The sequence below is a fragment of the Battus philenor genome, unplaced genomic scaffold (assembly GCF_028537555.1).
Source record: "Battus philenor isolate CCGP_79_NKW_IND1 unplaced genomic scaffold, ilBatPhil1.0.hap1 SCAF_18, whole genome shotgun sequence".
NCBI classification, from domain to species: Eukaryota; Metazoa; Arthropoda; class Insecta; order Lepidoptera; family Papilionidae; genus Battus; species Battus philenor.
Genome location: NW_027181680.1, coordinates 8485148 through 8503147, shown reverse-complemented (window position 1 = coordinate 8503147; position 18000 = coordinate 8485148). Strand labels below are relative to the sequence as shown.

The 18000-nt window shown below is 32.6% G+C and overlaps 3 protein-coding genes across 3 annotated transcripts in view; 1 reads left to right on the top strand and 2 right to left on the bottom strand.

Annotated features, from left to right (window-relative positions):
- The window catches only part of Trmt61 (tRNA methyltransferase 61), an 89534-nt gene extending 79739 nt beyond the window's left edge, over nt 1-9795 (bottom strand). The window contains exons 1-4 of the mRNA XM_068763523.1: nt 9551-9795; nt 8931-9087; nt 8322-8464; nt 2992-3121 (exon numbers count right to left, since the gene is read on the bottom strand). Of these exons, the coding sequence (XP_068619624.1) occupies nt 2992-3121; nt 8322-8464; nt 8931-9087; nt 9551-9745 (625 nt within the window). The 5' untranslated portion in view covers nt 9746-9795. The remainder of the gene's footprint in view (nt 1-2991; nt 3122-8321; nt 8465-8930; nt 9088-9550) is intronic.
- A 313-nt stretch (nt 9796-10108) lies between these two features.
- Nucleotides 10109-13287, top strand: MED24 (mediator complex subunit 24). Its single transcript, XM_068763472.1, has one exon. It carries the CDS (start codon nt 10270-10272, stop codon nt 13201-13203), a length of 2934 nt encoding a protein of 977 aa, XP_068619573.1. The 5' UTR covers nt 10109-10269; the 3' UTR covers nt 13204-13287.
- Nucleotides 13288-13948: 661 nt separating this feature from the next.
- LOC137920129 (PAS domain-containing protein cky-1-like) overlaps nt 13949-18000 on the bottom strand; it is a 168801-nt gene continuing 164749 nt past the window's right edge. The window contains exons 10-12 of the mRNA XM_068763362.1: nt 15579-15902; nt 14868-15475; nt 13949-14199 (exon numbers count right to left, since the gene is read on the bottom strand). Of these exons, the coding sequence (XP_068619463.1) occupies nt 14153-14199; nt 14868-15475; nt 15579-15902 (979 nt within the window). The 3' untranslated portion in view covers nt 13949-14152. The remainder of the gene's footprint in view (nt 14200-14867; nt 15476-15578; nt 15903-18000) is intronic.

The window sequence follows — 18000 nt, the reverse complement described above, 5'->3', positions numbered from 1 at the left end:
TCTTTTGCTCATCAAAATTTATCTGCGTCCTTGCTATTAAAAGAATAATTCCTTCACGTATAATTTCCTAAACTCTATCGCGGATCTAATTATACTCATTAATTTTTTGTACATATTGATATTGTTTTGAAGGTTTTATGAATTTGGAACAATAACTTCTCTCCTTTGAATATTTCCGTTATTGTAGCGGACATTAGGCTACAACTGTCCGGCTTCGGAATGTATCCGCGGCACAAATGTCGTGCAACAATGGGGCAGCTGAGAGCACTCTCAAGGTTAACTAACGACCGCTAATGTGTCGTTTGTTGGTGACTGGACGTGATCGCCTCGCGATGCATATCTTACATCGATATACTCTTTAAGTGGTTCCATAGCAATTAGGCAAATTGATTTAGGGCTGACTTTCGACGTAATTAGCGTTTTTTCCTAATTCAAAGAGGTATAATTTAGTCAAGGTAAATTAAAGTAGGCTTTTATGGAAAGAGTACAAAAAATATGATGAAAAATCTCTTATTACATTAAAGAAATGTACAACGTACAACTGGCCTTTCAATTTTTTTTTTCATTTGTTATTTATACTCAAATTAATTGTATTTGGAGTAAGTTTTATAAAAAATAATGTAGTAATGTAATATGTGCAAGTTGTAACCACATCAAGACATAGGCCTCTCTCGAAGATTTCCAATAAGACCTGTAAGAAGATGCAGAGGTCTTACACTGCGCTTGCGTGTCAGTAGTTTGGAATCCAGAACTTTAAGGTCCAGGCGACCATCTGTTCTGCGCGCTGTAACCTACCCGTTGGTACTTCAACTTGCTAATCTGCAGGGCACATAGCCCATCAAGTAGAAGACAATATTTGAGAAAATAATTAGTACAAGATATATTTAATTTGTTATTGTATTGTTTCGTAAATCGGATAAAATGTTATTTATTACAATGTCTATGTTCTTAAGTTAGATGTTGCAATTTTGAGTAAAAATGTTAATGAAAATGTAATAAAGGAATTATTTATAATTAATCTCACGGAAAGATTATATTGACAACCCTATCCGTTACAAAGAGTTACACTACTTTCAAATCGATATATCGATCCTAACTTCGTTATCTAGTTGTACGCAAGCAAATTTAATGAATAGAATCGAATAACTTACAAGGGGATTGGAATAATCGACACCGAGTAATCAGATTGCAATCGTTTCGCTCGATTTATAAGGATCCTACTTGTTTCCTGCTGCGTATCATCGATACAATATCTAGATACTGTTGCGAGGGTTTACAGATGTAATTTGTTCAAGACTACTAACATTGATATATGGATGTGGACTCAGCACCAGCTCAGTGCATTGCCAAGAGCGTAAGCATTATAATGAATAATGTTTCTACAAATATAGGCAAGGCATAATAATATGCCTATGTCCAGAATTTGATGTCCTATGGCTAAAATAATGACTCTGTTCACTACGATTTTGAAATTTAATCATTTTAAATATATTGTAGAATACCACGTTAGAGCTTGATTCCTAGTGATACAAACTGATTGATGTAAAGCTGATTATGACATTCAGGCCTTTGCAATACACTGGTGGGTGGCGAAAAGACAATTTAAAGAAGTATGCGCTTTTACAGTATCTTGCGGTCGACACCTAGATTCATATTATTCTGCATAGAATTTATTTTTCCAAGATCTAAGAATATATAGCACGAAATTATAATAAAGTTTATTAAAGTAGTTTCTTATTCATGATTTAGCATAGCATCAAATTTCGATATCGTAAATTCAGGCCTATCCTAAAAACTATGCATAATTAAAACAAGCTGAGATCAATTAGCATTGTAACTCCATATTTAATTCAAAACATTGATAATAAATTGAACGCGATTATTATTATAGACGGTCGGCACTTTTGAATTTTGTGATTGGTGTTTGTTTTAATTATGCATATTTAAAGATAAATCCTTATTAATAATAAGTAAACGCTGAGATTTTAATACATTGAATTAGTTTATTGGGTTGATTGTGTAATATAGTTTTATGTTATATACGCTAATTGGTCAAAAGTGTAAAATCATTGAAGGGGCAAATACATAGCTCATTTACTCTAAATTATTATATGGTATAACCTAATCTCTGCACTTTATTTATGGTTTTAGAAATAATAAATAATGCAATGATACATAGAAAGAAAAAGAGTTTTTAAAATCTGAATAATATATACTGAAATTAATTGTTATTTATTACTTTGTAAACGTTCTTCATATCTCAAATTATATAGCAAAAAATATGTCGAAAAATATTGTTGAGTTTTGATACTTTTATTTATTTTAAAATTTCACTGCAAAAAATGTTAAAAAAGAGCGGGCTTAATATACTTTGATACTTCCTCTATCAGTTAACTCTGTGAGAGACTAAATGTTATTAGTGGATCCAAAAAAATAAAAACAACCTTTCTATAGATAACATCCATCTAAATGCAATAAATAAACTTAGTGATTACGAAAACAATACGTACTTTAATGTGAAGGTTTTTCTATTACTAAATTTCTAAGTAAAAGGCATCGTGCATGTGGTTCCATGGATTTTATGTAGAACCAACGAATCGGTACTAATGGAATTATTTTAAGTTCAGCCGGACTCTTACGCTTCGTGAATTCAGTTTCGATAAAGCTCTAACAGTTCCCGAGCTAACAGCGTCAACTTCACCAAAACGCAAAGCAAGAATGGAATTCTGAGTGTCCCAACTCTCTTTCACACTATATAAACAAACCGGATTGAGTTATTCGGACATGCAGTAAAAAAGCGATGACAAATTAGAATAACTTTGCATTTCCGAAAAAGTAGTTAAGAGGCCGCAGTTCCATGCGCTGGTCTAAACCACTCGCGATATTACAGCGGCCGAATACACAAGCCAAAGACCAGTACAGATGTAACATGCACATCAAATTTTCCAAAAAGAGTAACAATTCTTAAAATCTCAGTTTTATGAAACATACCGTGGTTTTTAATAGCAGCAACTGCGTGTGGCACACCGTCCCAAGGCCTAGGTAAGTCAAGAAAGACGGCATCTGCTTTTCCGTTTAAGTCCGTACCAAATCCTTCGGCAAGAACATCCCGATGTTGTATCTAAAAAAAGAGTAAGCAAATAAAATATTTAGTATTTTTCTGATGTAGTGCGATAAAAGCAAAGTTACTTTTTTTTGGGACTTGACGTTCACAGCTGCGCAAATGGCATTTGGTTCAAGGCGACTGGTTTTAGATATCTTTTAAGTTCAGCGAAATTCGGCTTAAGCCATTGGATACTAATATTTCGTTGGATCAGGGAGGCAGGCGAGCGCTTAGATCGTTTAGGGGGACGTTCCATGGAGTGACTAGGTAAAAGAGTCCTCGAAAGGGATGTCGCTCGTCGATAACACCCTCTTAGTTTTACATCAAGTTTAAAAACTTTAATAGGGTGTTTGGGGTGTTTAGTTTTGACTTTTAAAGCCATTATAGTCTTATCAATAAATTTATGAACTAAGATTTTTTGGATTTTCTTATGTGATTGATTGGTTATAGGTGTAAAAGGTTTTAAAATCTTATTTACGGTCAATTAATGTATGGTACACCTCATCCAAAAATCAATGGTTTCAAAAATAATAAACGACGTAATGATATTTGGGACAGGGATATATTTTATAATGATGTTTTCACAAACTTTCCTATTTTCACTCTTTCTCTCTTCCATCCTTCACAATTCCTCTCTTTCTTCCGTATTTCATCTTTCATATTTTCTATCATTTTCACAGCATTCAGTAACATTACGTTCAAGTATCGCCTCCCGTCCCTCGCCACATTTCTTGACATTTTAATTGTTTACGTTTCCAATTGATTATTTTTACCTTCAATTTTTCTATTTTGTATTACTTTATACAATACTATTATAAATTTTTCATTATCTTTATGATAATTTCTATTCAAAATTTTAGAGTAACTCAACATATTACAATGTCTTCTTACATAGTTAAGTTACGCTTAATAACATCACTTTTGTTACTTTGTATTTATATTTTACATTGAAAACTGAAAGAAGGTGCGGTGGCTCTTTTTTTCTTCCAAAAGGGAAGTGATGATGCCTCAAGTAATGATCTTACCCATTTACATTTCACAAGCCACTCTAAACCTTAATACACGGGACGGAATTATTGGGTTATTGCATACGAAAACTAATTAATCCCACATATTTCAGAGGGAACAGTTTCTTTTGCGTCGTTTCGGTTTGCGTTTTTTTCGAAATTGCGTCATTATTAATTAGTACTAATTTGCACTGTGCGTCATTAGATTTTTGAGGTTCCATTGTTTTGGGTTCGAGTTTTTAATTTTTTTGAAATTTTCTCTTTTTTTCTAAAAGAGGGCAACACTTTTGTTTCTAATTGAGCCATCCCATTAAAACTCGAGGATTCCCTTTTTCACTAAAAATCAACGTAATTTAATCAGTTTTATTTTCACTTTGTTTTGCTAATTTTAAGAGTTCAGTTTCAATTACTTAGTGTGTTGTACTTTTTTTAAAGAGAATAATAAATTTATATAAATTTTTACGTTTACGTACGTTATTTCTGGTTACAAATAAGGTAAATATTATTCCAATTTATTTATTGGCAGAGTTATATTATTTTTGTTATTTAAATGTTTACTTTGTTCAATTTTCTTTTTAAAAAGTAGTATTTTCGTGACCCTGGAACCTATCTTCGATCATTACATGGTTTACTATAGAAAATCTTAATTCAATTTGCGTCGAGTTTTTTTGGAACTTACTACGACGCAAAGTGAGGTATTGGTGTAGATGTAAAAGCTTAAAAACTTTTTGCTGTAACCACCGTATCTATATTAGATCTATTTGTATCACTGTATCTATTTTAGAGAGAGAGAGAGCAAGTTTTAATAACGGAATATCATGACTATAATGGATTATATAATATTGAAAGAAACATTCTGTAACAAAAAATATTACAGCCTAACAAATTCGTTGCACAATTTGTAACATTTGTTTGATCCTTTATTTGGCAATCAATGTCATAACCCATATTAGGTGCGTTTTCAGAGTGAGTTAGACACTTGAGAGAGTTGCGCTTTGAGATGTGAACGTCCATCGTTACATTGACCGTGTTTATTGATTATTTATGGTACCAAACACATATTTTGAGTAATTATTAAGAGCTACACTAATATTTGTATCCGTTGAGCGTTCGGATATCTCAAAATATTGTTACGCTGGTAATCGAATATAATAAGATTCTCTAAAACTGTTTTGTAGCACAAACGTGTTTAGTAACAAATTTTTCGTGTGTTGTAGTTAGCAAAATTATATTAGTAATCGACGAAGCAGACGTTACTCTTTTAAAAACCACCACTGGGGCTATTTCTCTGACATACTAGCATATTTTATATTCCTTTATAGTATACATATTTGTAAATAGTTACTGCATTAACAAATATGTTGTTGTATTTTTCCTAGGTCCAGTATGTCTTGAGGTATTAACATCAAGAAGTCCGAAGTAGAAGTGTGTATATTCATTCGAGCTTCGCCTTTGTTTATTTCGACAAAAATGAAAATTTTTATTACTGTGGAATTCCCCTTTTCGATGCGGCTAGGATGATGACGTAATATTGCCCGTACAATGTATTAGCTATAAAATGTATAAAGAACGATATAGTAGATTACGTAAAAAAACATAGGTCAAAGGACATTTCTCACCGAATTTTATGATTATACCATATAGTTTTAAGCATGGCATTATTTTAATAGTAACTTTGTTAATAAAAAGAAGTCTTAATTGATCTGCGATGTCAAACTCACTCCATTCAGTTTATTGGAACTCGTTACGGCTAACACGACGACAATGTAGCATAAATACGAACACAAACCTAAATTTAATAGCAAAGTTCATATTACAAGATATGTTTATTGATAGCAAAGTGTTTCGATATCGTTAAAGGCTTTCGAAGTGTTCAGATTTTAGAATATAATACATTCAAAATGTTACACTTATCTTGAAAGTAAATCTAAATATTGACTTTTTAATGGCTGTTTGTTAGAAAAAATCCTTTCGAATTAACTGTCAAGCCTTGTCACCTGTCGTAACCTTGAGGCCTTTAACATTTGCATTCTAAAAATCTTAGAATTAAACATTTTGAAATGACAACAATGAAACTTCGTTTCGTTGTATTATATAAGCGTTTGTGTTTTTGTGGCGATCAAATCGGAATTTTTTTCTCGGTTTTTGGACCATTGTTTATAGATAACACAAAATTTTAAATCATTTTAATCCTTTCTTACCGCAGCATGTTCCGCCGAAGTGACGCTACTGAACCGGGCAACGCGCCTCGAAATGGGCACATTGCATGGCAGTAGGTTGATATTCGAATTTTCTTATTTAAGTGTTAAATATTTAAAGATTTTACTGGTACATTACATAAAAAAGGAAGTTAGGATAATTCTTGGTAATTTATTTGGCTGTGATAAATCTTAAGACAGGGAGCTACACAAGTCCACATTACAATTTTTACGTTCATATTAAGATTCCCGGCTTTTGCGATTAGCACTGCAAACAACGCACCTTCAACTTCGATTTATAAATTGAAAGTAAAATGGCTCTCGGTCAACCTTAATAGATTATTGCAGTGATACTTTTTTTTTAATTTTAATTTTAGTTTCAAAATACATACTTTACTTTCGATGAATTGTTTTTGAGTAAATGCGCATTCAGATACATGATTGTACCCCTTAGAGGAATCGATTGAAGAACAATGTAATATAAGGAACGGCAAATGAACGCGACGTGTGTCTAGTGGATGCCGTCTAACTTCGACGCTGGTAACGAAAGGGTTAAAATTATAGATGTAAGGCCGGTTTAAAACGAATTAAACCAATCGGTTTAAAACTAAAAAAACCGTTTAAAACCGAAAAAAACCCATTTTTTTCGATTTTAAACGTTTAGTGTTGTCGACTATGTTTTTCTTAAATATAAACACATTATCTATTCCAAGCGTAGACATTACCTAGCTAAGTTGAAAAACTATTACCTAGTTAACTATATTGGTTATTTTGAAAAGATTTATCAATCAGTTTCATTCGGTTTAAAACCAAACTCACACACTTGCACTTCTCACGCGGAGAGACGTCAAGAGACCTTTGAGTAGACCTTAACTACTTGGAAATAAAGGTCAAAACTCCTATCCACAATTTCTTTATGATTTAGGTACATATTTTAATCTATTGTATGTAATATTGTTTCTTTATAATTATAATACTTTATATGTAATATACTTACCTACATAGGTATAAACTGCATAGGTAACTAACACAAGACCAAGTATTGTCGATAATGATGTGTAAAAACACTGTTCTTATATTTTAGTAGGCGAGTTTTAAACCGTTTAAAAAGATTTATTTGGGGTTTTAAACCGCCACTTTTGGTTTTAAACGTTTTAAATCGGCTTTTTTACATCTATAGTTAAAATACTAAATTTGTTAGTTTTGTTACCTTTAATTTTTGTATACCGCGGTATTGAATATATAGAGCGCGGAAGGCGCTGTTTAAACCACGCTTACGTAACTTAACTCGACAGCTCCCTCGGGAATCTCGACTCGGATCGTTAACCGACATATAATATTTCCTGATTGCCGCTGAGCTCTAAGATCGCTTATGCGGGTGCTTTATAGAGTGGTAGACTGCAAGGGCCTGGTGACCTCGTCTGTCACTCAGTATGGGTTTAGCTTTTCGAGATAAAGATGCCCGAGAGGGCCGAACATCAATTTAGATGAGTGTCATTGCCTAACTAACATTCCTACCACTTCCAAACACATAAGCGCCGGGATAAGTCGCCGAAGAAACACCTACAACACTTGTATCTAGGATGATTGAGGATTATCTCCCTCCATATGTACTAAAACGTCGTCGCCGGCGAAACCAAAACGTTTTTGATCGGCTGTGAAATGCTTTGTTTGCTATCTGTTTTATTGTGTCTAGTCGTACAGTGCGTTGATTGAATGTCCTCAAGGGACTGTGGTAGGCAGCAAAGTTGTTTTGTGTGCTAGTATTTCTTTTACCACCTTCTTATTTTAAGAAACTAAATATAATCATTACACTCTTAGTTATTAAATCAAATTCTATACACCCTATAGCAGCGCGTTGGACGATGTCACCGCGACATGAATGACGGCTTCTATAAGAGAGGCCTCCACTTCTACTTTTTCTAAAATTGAGCTACATTATTAACAACGACTTGCAAAAGTAACATCTCATAACCACGTCATTTTGATGATTGATTTTTTACATTGACTTACTGTAACAAAATCGTCAAGTCCATGTTCTTGAAATTCTTCGCTGGCTATTTTAACTCTGTGCTCATGGAAGTCAAACGTGTAGACGTGACCACGTGGGCGCACGCGACGAATGAGTGCATGCGTTAAGGATCCACTTCCGGTACCTGTACGAGTAAATATCTGTTATTAAATGATTGGCCTGATTTATATTTACATGTTATTTCTCATGTTCAAGAATTCCTTGCAGTGAGCGTCTACAGGTTGACATGGTGATAAAGATGCTGGTGATTATATTTTCATTTAAATTTCATTAGAAAAAATAACTTCTGTGTAAATAAATCAGGTTAATGACAGCAGTTAAGATCTTAAAAATTACAAAATAAGCACCATTGACCTCTGAATAATATTTAAATGAATAGGAAAAAAAAGCAATGATAAAAAACGGACTGTAATGAAGGTTACAAATCCTTACGAAATACAAAGTAATGTTCTAAATATTTAAAGACAATCAATTTTTTTAAGCCAAAGATATGAAGAACAAATTTTTAAAATTTATTTAAGGACACAACAAATAGGTCTAATTCAGAATGTATTAATATAATTTACTTCTTTATAAAATAGATAGACTACCTGCTTCAATAACAATGCTCCCAGGCACTAAGTCAAGTTGCAATAATATCATACTGATGTCGGGTGTGTAGATTATTTGAGTGCGATGTGGTAAAGTCTGAGACCACAATTCCGGAGTTGGTTGTAAAACATGTCCCCAGCCTTTAGACAGTTCAACCTATTTGTAGAGGAAAGTTTTAAAAAAATGGTAATAAGTAAAACACAAAAATTAAAAATAAAGCAATCTTAAAGTTGATTTATGTAATTTGTAAATCATTAAATATTTATATATTTAAAATTATTAGAATATGACATAAATTGAAAGTATTTCACATATTTATTCACTATAATATAAAAAATGAAAATTGTTTTGACCATAACAAAACTTTTGCAATTAAAAAAAACATATTATTTGTTAATCTTTAGCAAATGAGGTTTTCAAAAGAGGTTTGCAGTTGCTAGTGATGGATTGACCTTGACCATTAGGTTTTTATTTTATGCAATTTTTATAGAAAAAAAATATTTAAAAATAAACTTAGATGACTTTTGCTATAAAGTATAAAATTGAACAAGTTTTTTTTTCTTTTTATACCAATTTGGTTAAGTTTTATTACAAATTAAAAAAACATTGTAGCACTTACTCGGCTTCCGTAGTCAACTCCTATAAGGTTCCTAACCTTTAAAGCACCATAAGGTGTTTGATAAACATTTTCAACCATATCACCTTTTTTATTTTTTATTTCTGGACTTACTTCTATAGCATACAAATTATTACTTAAATACAATATTACAGTGTCCCCTTCATCAATTTTTTCTTTGTAATTCCTGAAACTCATTTTGATTTTTTTAAACTAAAATAATAACTTTCAGTTTGTAAATAGTAAACACTGTACATGCGGATTTGACATTTGTAGCATTTACGTTTCTACGCTACATGCTATTTAAGAAGAAATTGAGGCATTTTCACAATCATAAATAATTTATAATTTATGACGGTCTACATCGAATTCCATTGCGGTTATTAAAAATTAATAGTGTATTTATGTTCTTCTATTGTATAATTTAGAAAAGGAAAGGAATACTTTATTTTAAACAAAATCGTGTACAAGAAGCGGAACACTTCTATGCGTAAAATGTAGCGTATTCTACTTGATGTGCCACAGGTTAACAATTTAGTTTATTTGTAAAGTTCAGTGTGAACTCTCTTAAATAAATAGATGACATTGATCTAGGTTAGATTTAATTAAAATGTAAAACTTTTCGTCGATCATACAGTGTATCCCATAATTATGTGACGTGAATTTCAAGTGGAACAGAGGTTCGAATAACTTAGCAGAACTGGATATTGAAGTCTGTAAATATGGATGCCTCAAAAACAACAAGTAAAACCAGCTCTCTAAAAGCTTTAATCCTTAAAGCCTGGCGAGAGCGATGGACCGATATACAGTGGGGCATAAATATCAAAACCATATTACCCAGAGGAGTCAGTGGCGATTTATACAACCTCGCTGACTGTATTCTTCAGCAAGCGATGGTTGGATGCGGTGCAAATCAATTAGTAATATCATATCTTAAACATTCTTTGGCGTCTCACCTAGTTTCATATGCAGCAGTTTTACAGAGAATTGCAAAGTTTGATGCGTTCCACAAACCTCATTGCATTTTGAGTCTTCTTGAATTTCTGGAAAGCTTTCTTGACAGTGTTACATGCCGTGGAAAAATGGAAGAGGAAATATTGGCATATGCAGTTTCATCTATAATACTGTGGCTTCTTCAGGTATATCATTACTCTTTAAGTAAATACCCATCATCTAATCCTATTCAAAGTCAAGAGTTATTGGAAAAGTCAACTTCACTTTTAAATTCAATTGTACACACAGACTTTTTACTAGCCATGTTTTACTTAGCTAAACAGAATGATCCGGATGAGTATAATGAAGTAACAAAAAAGTGTCAAGAGATTACTGCTTTCATGATGATGAACACACAATTCAAACCACCTGCTACAATACATGAGACATTGCAGAAGATTTGTAACATGTCTATTGATAAAATTGCACCCTTAAACAATAAACCAGAATCTGTTACATATTGCCTGCAAGCATTAGTTGCAATTAATGTTTTATCAAATCCAAGTGCAGATATACAGCAGCTCTCTAATCAATTTCTGATGGTACAGAGGATAAAAGGTTACACATTATCAAGACTATATTGTGAGATTATTAGAGCATACTTTATATCTCTCAATGACTCCAGTAAAGATGCTTCTAGGCAGGCTTTATGGGCAGCTTTTACATTTCTCAAAGTGCCGCAAGTAATACATTACATACATAATACTTATGGTACTAATAATAAAGACGGTGACTCATCAGAGGTAATTGAATCATTTGAAAAGTTATTACAATCTACACCACTACTTGATATTGTAGACACCAAAAATTGTTGCAATTGTGTTGTTTCTCTTCTTGAACCATTAGTAAAATTGAATGTGGTGTCTGAAAACCATTTGTCTTATTTTAAACAAAAACGAGAGACTAAAGACTTGAAATTGCAGAAGTTTGAACCTATGGGTCTTCAAGGTTCTGTACCATCATTTATTACTCGTGCTGAACCTACTTTAGCTGGTCTTTTGAAAACAATGGGTGGAGATTTTCATAAGACACTAGAGTCTTTCTTTGCTATGTTGTGCCAAATTGTTGGAGGGACTACCTTAGATACAATCTTAGCTGTAGCAACAGTGGAAGGAAAGCTAAAGCTATTTGTATCTAGGCTAATCAAGTTCAATGAATATGCATTACTTGCTGCCAGTGAAAAAGGTGCATCACAATCCAAGGTGTATATATTTGATATGTCATTTTTAATTCTCTGTTCCATTGTACAAGAATATGGGGCAGAAGCTGTTTTGGAAGATAATGGTGATTCATTTTTTGAACAATGGGTGAGAGACTGTATGGTCCATAAAGGAGTTCATAAGTCACCTGAACAAATATTACAAAAATGTGACCCACAACTTGTGGATATTTTTATTCATCACCTTAGTGCTCCAGATTTTGATTTTAAAAACACCAATTTAAAACCACATGACCTTTGCATGAATGTAAGTGGTGTAATTAAAGAAATATTATTTGCTTGGGAACATGGTTCTATTTCTTCTGCTGATGTAAAAAGAATGTTAGATTCATTGAGACAAAAAATGGCATCACTTGCAGTGTGTGCATCTGTTTGGCTGTGCTCATACATCAATGTTGTTCACCAGGATGCATTTTTAAAGCCTATAAACATGGTTCAGCAATTTTTAGCACCATTAACAGAGGTAGAAATAAGCCAAATTGATAACTTTAAAGAGCGTGCAATGTTGATGTGTCAAATAATTCGAAAGATGCAATATGATATTCATCCACCATCAGTTCCAAAATCTAAAGCAATTACTTTTTCACATAGTATAGTATCTCGTCAACCTATACTGGAACAATTGCACACAGTCTGGGAGGATGTTAAATCTAGAGGATATCTGCATATAGATGCCACACATATTGTTCAAAGCTTACTAAACACTGCAGGTCCGGTTTGGTTTGTCACAAATTTAGTGAAAGAAACCCTTAAGTTCTGCTATCAAGATGATTTAGACCGATCAGTGGATATTGTACTCGCAATGTTACATTTAGATATTGAGAATTGCACAGAAGCCTTGTTACTACATGTGCTGCCTCAGTACTTATATAATGCTAAATTATGTGAAGAATTAGTTGAACCTCAATGTGCAACATTAGCAAAATTATCAGTGTATTGTATTTATGCTGCTCTTGAATATAGTAATTCCACGAAAGCATCAATTTCTAGAAAACGTCGCCATGATGAAAGTGAAGATTTGGATGCATTGTGTACAAGCAACAAAGTTCGCAGATTAAATGATAATTCATCTGATAGTAGCTCTATGTATTACACACAAGGTCAAACTGTTACAGGGCCATTATTAAAAGAGCCTTTGCAATCTGCTTTAGAGATGCTTTATAAATCCTTCTCACAATTGGCGGGGAAAAATGGTGATGTTACTCCACAAACACACTTTATTTTAGAGTTTTTGGTGTATATTGTTCAATGTGGACAAGAGAGAGCGCAAGCAGTATTGCAGAAGATGCCAAGTGAAATAGTTCCAACTTTAATAAAGGCTCTACCTGATAGTTTTAATATCGGATTGATTTTGCGACTTTATGATCTGTCGACTGCTTATGGGAGGCGTGATACAGCAAGAGACCTCTGCCTGTTACGTAACATGCGCTTAAGACCAGATTAATTTGTGAATTAATTTAGAAACTTTATAATATTTGCATTTGTCATCCATAACAGATTTGATTTATTAAATATGAAATGAACTAAGTATTATTAGTTTTATTTAATATTCTACTCAGGTAAGGCAAAATAAAACATTAGTACATAAATCATATTTTTTACTCTTAAGAATCAATCAACAAATGTAATGAATTAAATTACAATCATTCTTTTTAATGATGCAAGACATTATTTTACAAATATATTACACATACTTTGTATACAAATTTTGATGATAAATGTAGATAAATACATCTCATAAATTACTAGCTAATAGACTAACTTATCAGTTTTTTGTTTTGGATAGATTTAAATATTATTGTACTTTAAGTCAAAATTTTCTATGGATGTTTAGGTATTGTAGTAAAAATTTTGTATAAAATCAAATTGTGTACTTTCAGGTCCATTGTTTATTTATTGGATTAGAGAAATCGGTATCATAATTAAATCATAGATTCATATTTTCTTTTTTTTTTGCCTCTTGAATAGACTAGGTGAATATTTTGAATTTTCAGTAAATATTGCAAAATTATTTCTGTTTTTTCATTAAACACTTCATTGCTTCTCATTAACTTCCAGACCTATTTATTGTCTACACATGTAAATAGACATTTATGGATTCATTAAATTATTTATACAAAAATAATACATCATTATTTCTTATAAAAAATTTTTCACATTTTATGTGATATTTTAACATTTTATTTATACTATAAACATAAGTTTGTACAACCTTTATTATTGTATTTTAATTATGTACATCTACACATAAGTTTATGTCTTAATAATACATAGATCACAGGAGAGTTCCAGAGCTTGCACTATAAGTAGGTATTTACAAAAATTATCAATAGGATTGGGTAACAAAACATTGAACTAAATACAAAAATTACATATTTATAAATAATCTAAAGTTATAATGCAGGCTTCTTGTTACTGGGCGAATCTGGATGCGGCTGATCTGCAACAATTAGTTCATAAATAATTATGAAATAGTGTCGGTTTGTCTAGCTACAGCTAATTTAAATTATATAACCTCTGTGATATTTCTTTTAAATCTGTATAGGCTAGCGCTTCATTGTGGCCTCATTTACATGGACTCTTCTTGTTGATGTCAATGTCTTACTTAAAAACCCTGATCGCAAATGAAATTAAATTTTACTCAAAACCTACTAGATTTAATGGTTAAATCAGTATTTATCGTATAACACTAGATATTGCCGGACGTTAGGCCTCGTAAATCTATTTAAATTATTATTATTATTATGTCATTATTTTTTTAACACCATAGTGTAGTGACGAAAATCTAATTTACATGATACATGGTCTTAAAATAATAAATTCTACGGAGCAATAGTTGTAATATGTTAGGGTACATTAAACCTATGATTGCACGAACTAAAGTTCTCCTTAAATGTGAATATGATAATAGTACATCTTTGGCAGGAGAGACCAATCTGAAGTAAAATGTAATTAATAAATTTATATAACGCCTGAATTTTATACAAGCTTTATTTTTAGATGTAATACCTATTTAGCTTAATTTGATATAATCTTGATGCAAATTTCTTTGAAATTGATATAATATATATAACCTTTATAGGTTATCTGCTTTACCGTTAGACTTACCAATTTGCCGTCGCAGGATCTCTCCCTCTCTGTTAGTGCTGTATTCTGTCGAAGGGGTACTGACTCTCATTGGTAAACTTAATCTATTAGGATTACAGTTCTCGTCGACTGCGCTTTCTGCGTTAGTAAAACTCGTCCTTTGACCTCTATTCCACGTCTGCTGATAGGAACTTTCCGTTGTAATAGTACTACATCTATTGTTAGTGTGAGGAACATATTGTTCGGGTGACCAGTCGAAGACAAAAGTGTGGCTGTAGTTCTGAGTAAAGGCAGAAGGAGTGCCAGACGGTGTCGGTGGGGTCGTTGTAACGTAAGGGCTAAGGTCCTGGTGACAAACGTCCGGTACCTTTTGCACGGCCGACTCTGACCACGTTGGGCTTGGGTTCCACTGATCAACCATATCTGTTTCTGTTATATTAAAATTCTTCGAGCCTGGCCTTCGATTAGCTATAGACCCTGTCGATATTGCAACAAGCGCTTCTCCCCCAGAATTAGATGAAAAGCGTGGGGAAATATTTGTAACAGGAATGTTAGATTTATCATCATGTTTTCCTTTCCTCTTCGCATTAGATTGAATCCTTGTATCCTCTAAGCGTATGTTATGGTACCTAGAATAGAAATCTGAAGTTACACATAGTGAATTTTTATAACGAAGACAAAAAAGATTTTTAAAAACAAATACGTTATGCAAAATTTGAAGTTTTTCTTTACCTGTTGTCTTGTAACGATACAGAATAGTCTACTGGCCCATTGTCGGTTCTTTCGTAAGCATAATGAATTGGTGTTAAATGCGGGGTAACATGCGATATGTGGGGTTGCAGCCCACTGTTCATCATGATTGGCTGATTGCCGTTGACACACACAGGTGGCGTTTGCGTGTACTGCATAGCTGGTGGGTAAACTTGAATGTCTGGCGGTGGAGGTCCGTACATCCTGGTAGCCGCTTCGTACGCAAGTCCGTAGTGAAGTTTTGACTGGACAGCGTAATAGTGGTACAGCCACGGGTTGGCCTTCATCACGGCGGCTTCCTGTTCACTGTGAACAAAAATTAAATTCTTATTCTATATTATCTTTTTAACTAACGAAGATTTTTGGGTTATACTTGTTAATAAGATACGGTTGAGTTAAATTGAAGAGGTAGTTGTAACCTATTATCTCAATGTATTCACCCATAGTTCTTAAAATAAGACATAAGATAAGAACGGGATAAAGTAACAAACTTAAATGCGGTTTATCTTAAAGATAATCAATATTTATTGCGGTTTTTAAATTTGTTTTTGTTAGTAGTGATAATTGTGGTACATTAAATTACTTTAACGTAAACGACCTATGCTGTGAAGATTGGCGACACTTTTCAAACTATGTTACATGCTTTGCCCATTAGTTGGGCTGGGGAATGGTACCACTAAAGTTTAATGTTTATATTAAGTAGTATCAGAGGTACATGTAAGTACGGTGCATGTGTAAATTGCTTTACATTTTATAATGGTCCATAGCACTAACTAAAATCTAGCCGACGTTAGCAAGGCTTGTATATTATGCAGGCGATTATCATTACAATTTCGTATTGGATTACTGTATACAGTAATGGCAAGAGTTACTAAAATTTCAATAATTGTTTTTGTTAAATTAAATTTGCGTTGGTCGAAGTTATAATCTGTAATTTACATTTATTAATGTGGTTGTGATTGTTCAATTTAAGATGTTGAAATTATAGCGAAAAGGATAAGGTAAATGATTTGATTATAATTGTTGGTAAGAGTAATTTGAAAATATTGAAGTATTATATATGTAACTATTATAACAATATAACAAAATTATTTTTAAAATGTTTTGATTATTGAATTACTATCATTAACACATGTATAATTACTAACAAATTATTATTACTAAGTGTTGTAAAACCATTAATTGCCTTGACTTTTATTATTAGAACGTTTCTCTCTCAAATAAATTAGGAATAGGAATTATTTTATGTTTATTTATTTTATTTCATTTTTAGAACATCAATAGATCGCCGATTTCGGATCTGCGCCCTAGGAATTTACTGGAAAGTCGAAGCCGTGGAAGCTGTAAAGGTCAACAGCCGGACGTCAATGGAATATAATCTTTAAAAACCTGTTGTAAACAAAATCCCGTATAATGTTTTTTTTATTAGGAAGGAGAGAACGCTAGGATAATGTAGTTTTAGTTGTCTAGGAAATCAACAAAAACAAAATTTGCAATTTTGTTTAAAATTTTAGCCCTTATCGCAATTATTAAAGGAAATTCTAATCATAGCTATATTAACAACATGTACGATAATTATTTTACAATTACTGGTGGTACAACTAATCTAAACTATGGATTCCTTCCTCTCTACTTTAGCTGTATAGTCGCAGAGTAAAGCTGCAGTGTTACATACTTTTAGCATTTATCGAATTCTCTAACAGCTCGGCTATAAAGTGAATACTGTCACGACTTGAAAGTATTTAAATAATCATGCATATTTTGGTTATTTTCTTCTTCTTCAGTCGATAGACGTCCACTGAAAGGCATAGGCCTCCAAAGATCGCCACGAAGGCCGTTTTTGCTCTACCCGCATCTAAAGCGACCTTAACTCTGAAGCACGTCTACCTTGTGGGGGACATACATACACCGCGTCTACTGGCTGGTATCGCCGCTCAAGAATCTTTCGGCCCGAACGACCGTAGGCTGCACTAGCTATGTGTCTCGTCCACTGCCATTTCAGACGAGCAATTATTCAAGTTACATCTGTAACTTAGTTACTTTAGTTAATTTATTTCTTTGAGAAAGCCAACAATAACGAGTCTTAGTGTGTAATTCATATACAAAAGTGAAAGGTTATATATTAGGTGCAAAAGCTTTAAAGATGGGTATGTATGGCACATTTGTTAGCGAAACTCAGGTTCTTACATTTAGTTTCAACCAAAGTTCTGGTATAAAACGGTCACTGTAAAATATGTTAAATTTTTTTATTTTTTCTATTAGGCTAATAATTTCTGCCAGTATAAAGTCTGTAGGAACAGATAATAAACAATAATTAATTTGAAAATATAGTAATTCACATTATGAAAACGCTTTTTCTTAATACATTATCATTACGTTATTTATTTTTATTATTTTTGAAACC

Bases quoted from the DNA above. Each gene is read 5' to 3' on its own strand.
- MED24 (XM_068763472.1), top strand. From the start codon at position 10,270: ATGGATGCCTCAAAAACAACAAGTAAAACCAGCTCTCTAAAAGCTTTA.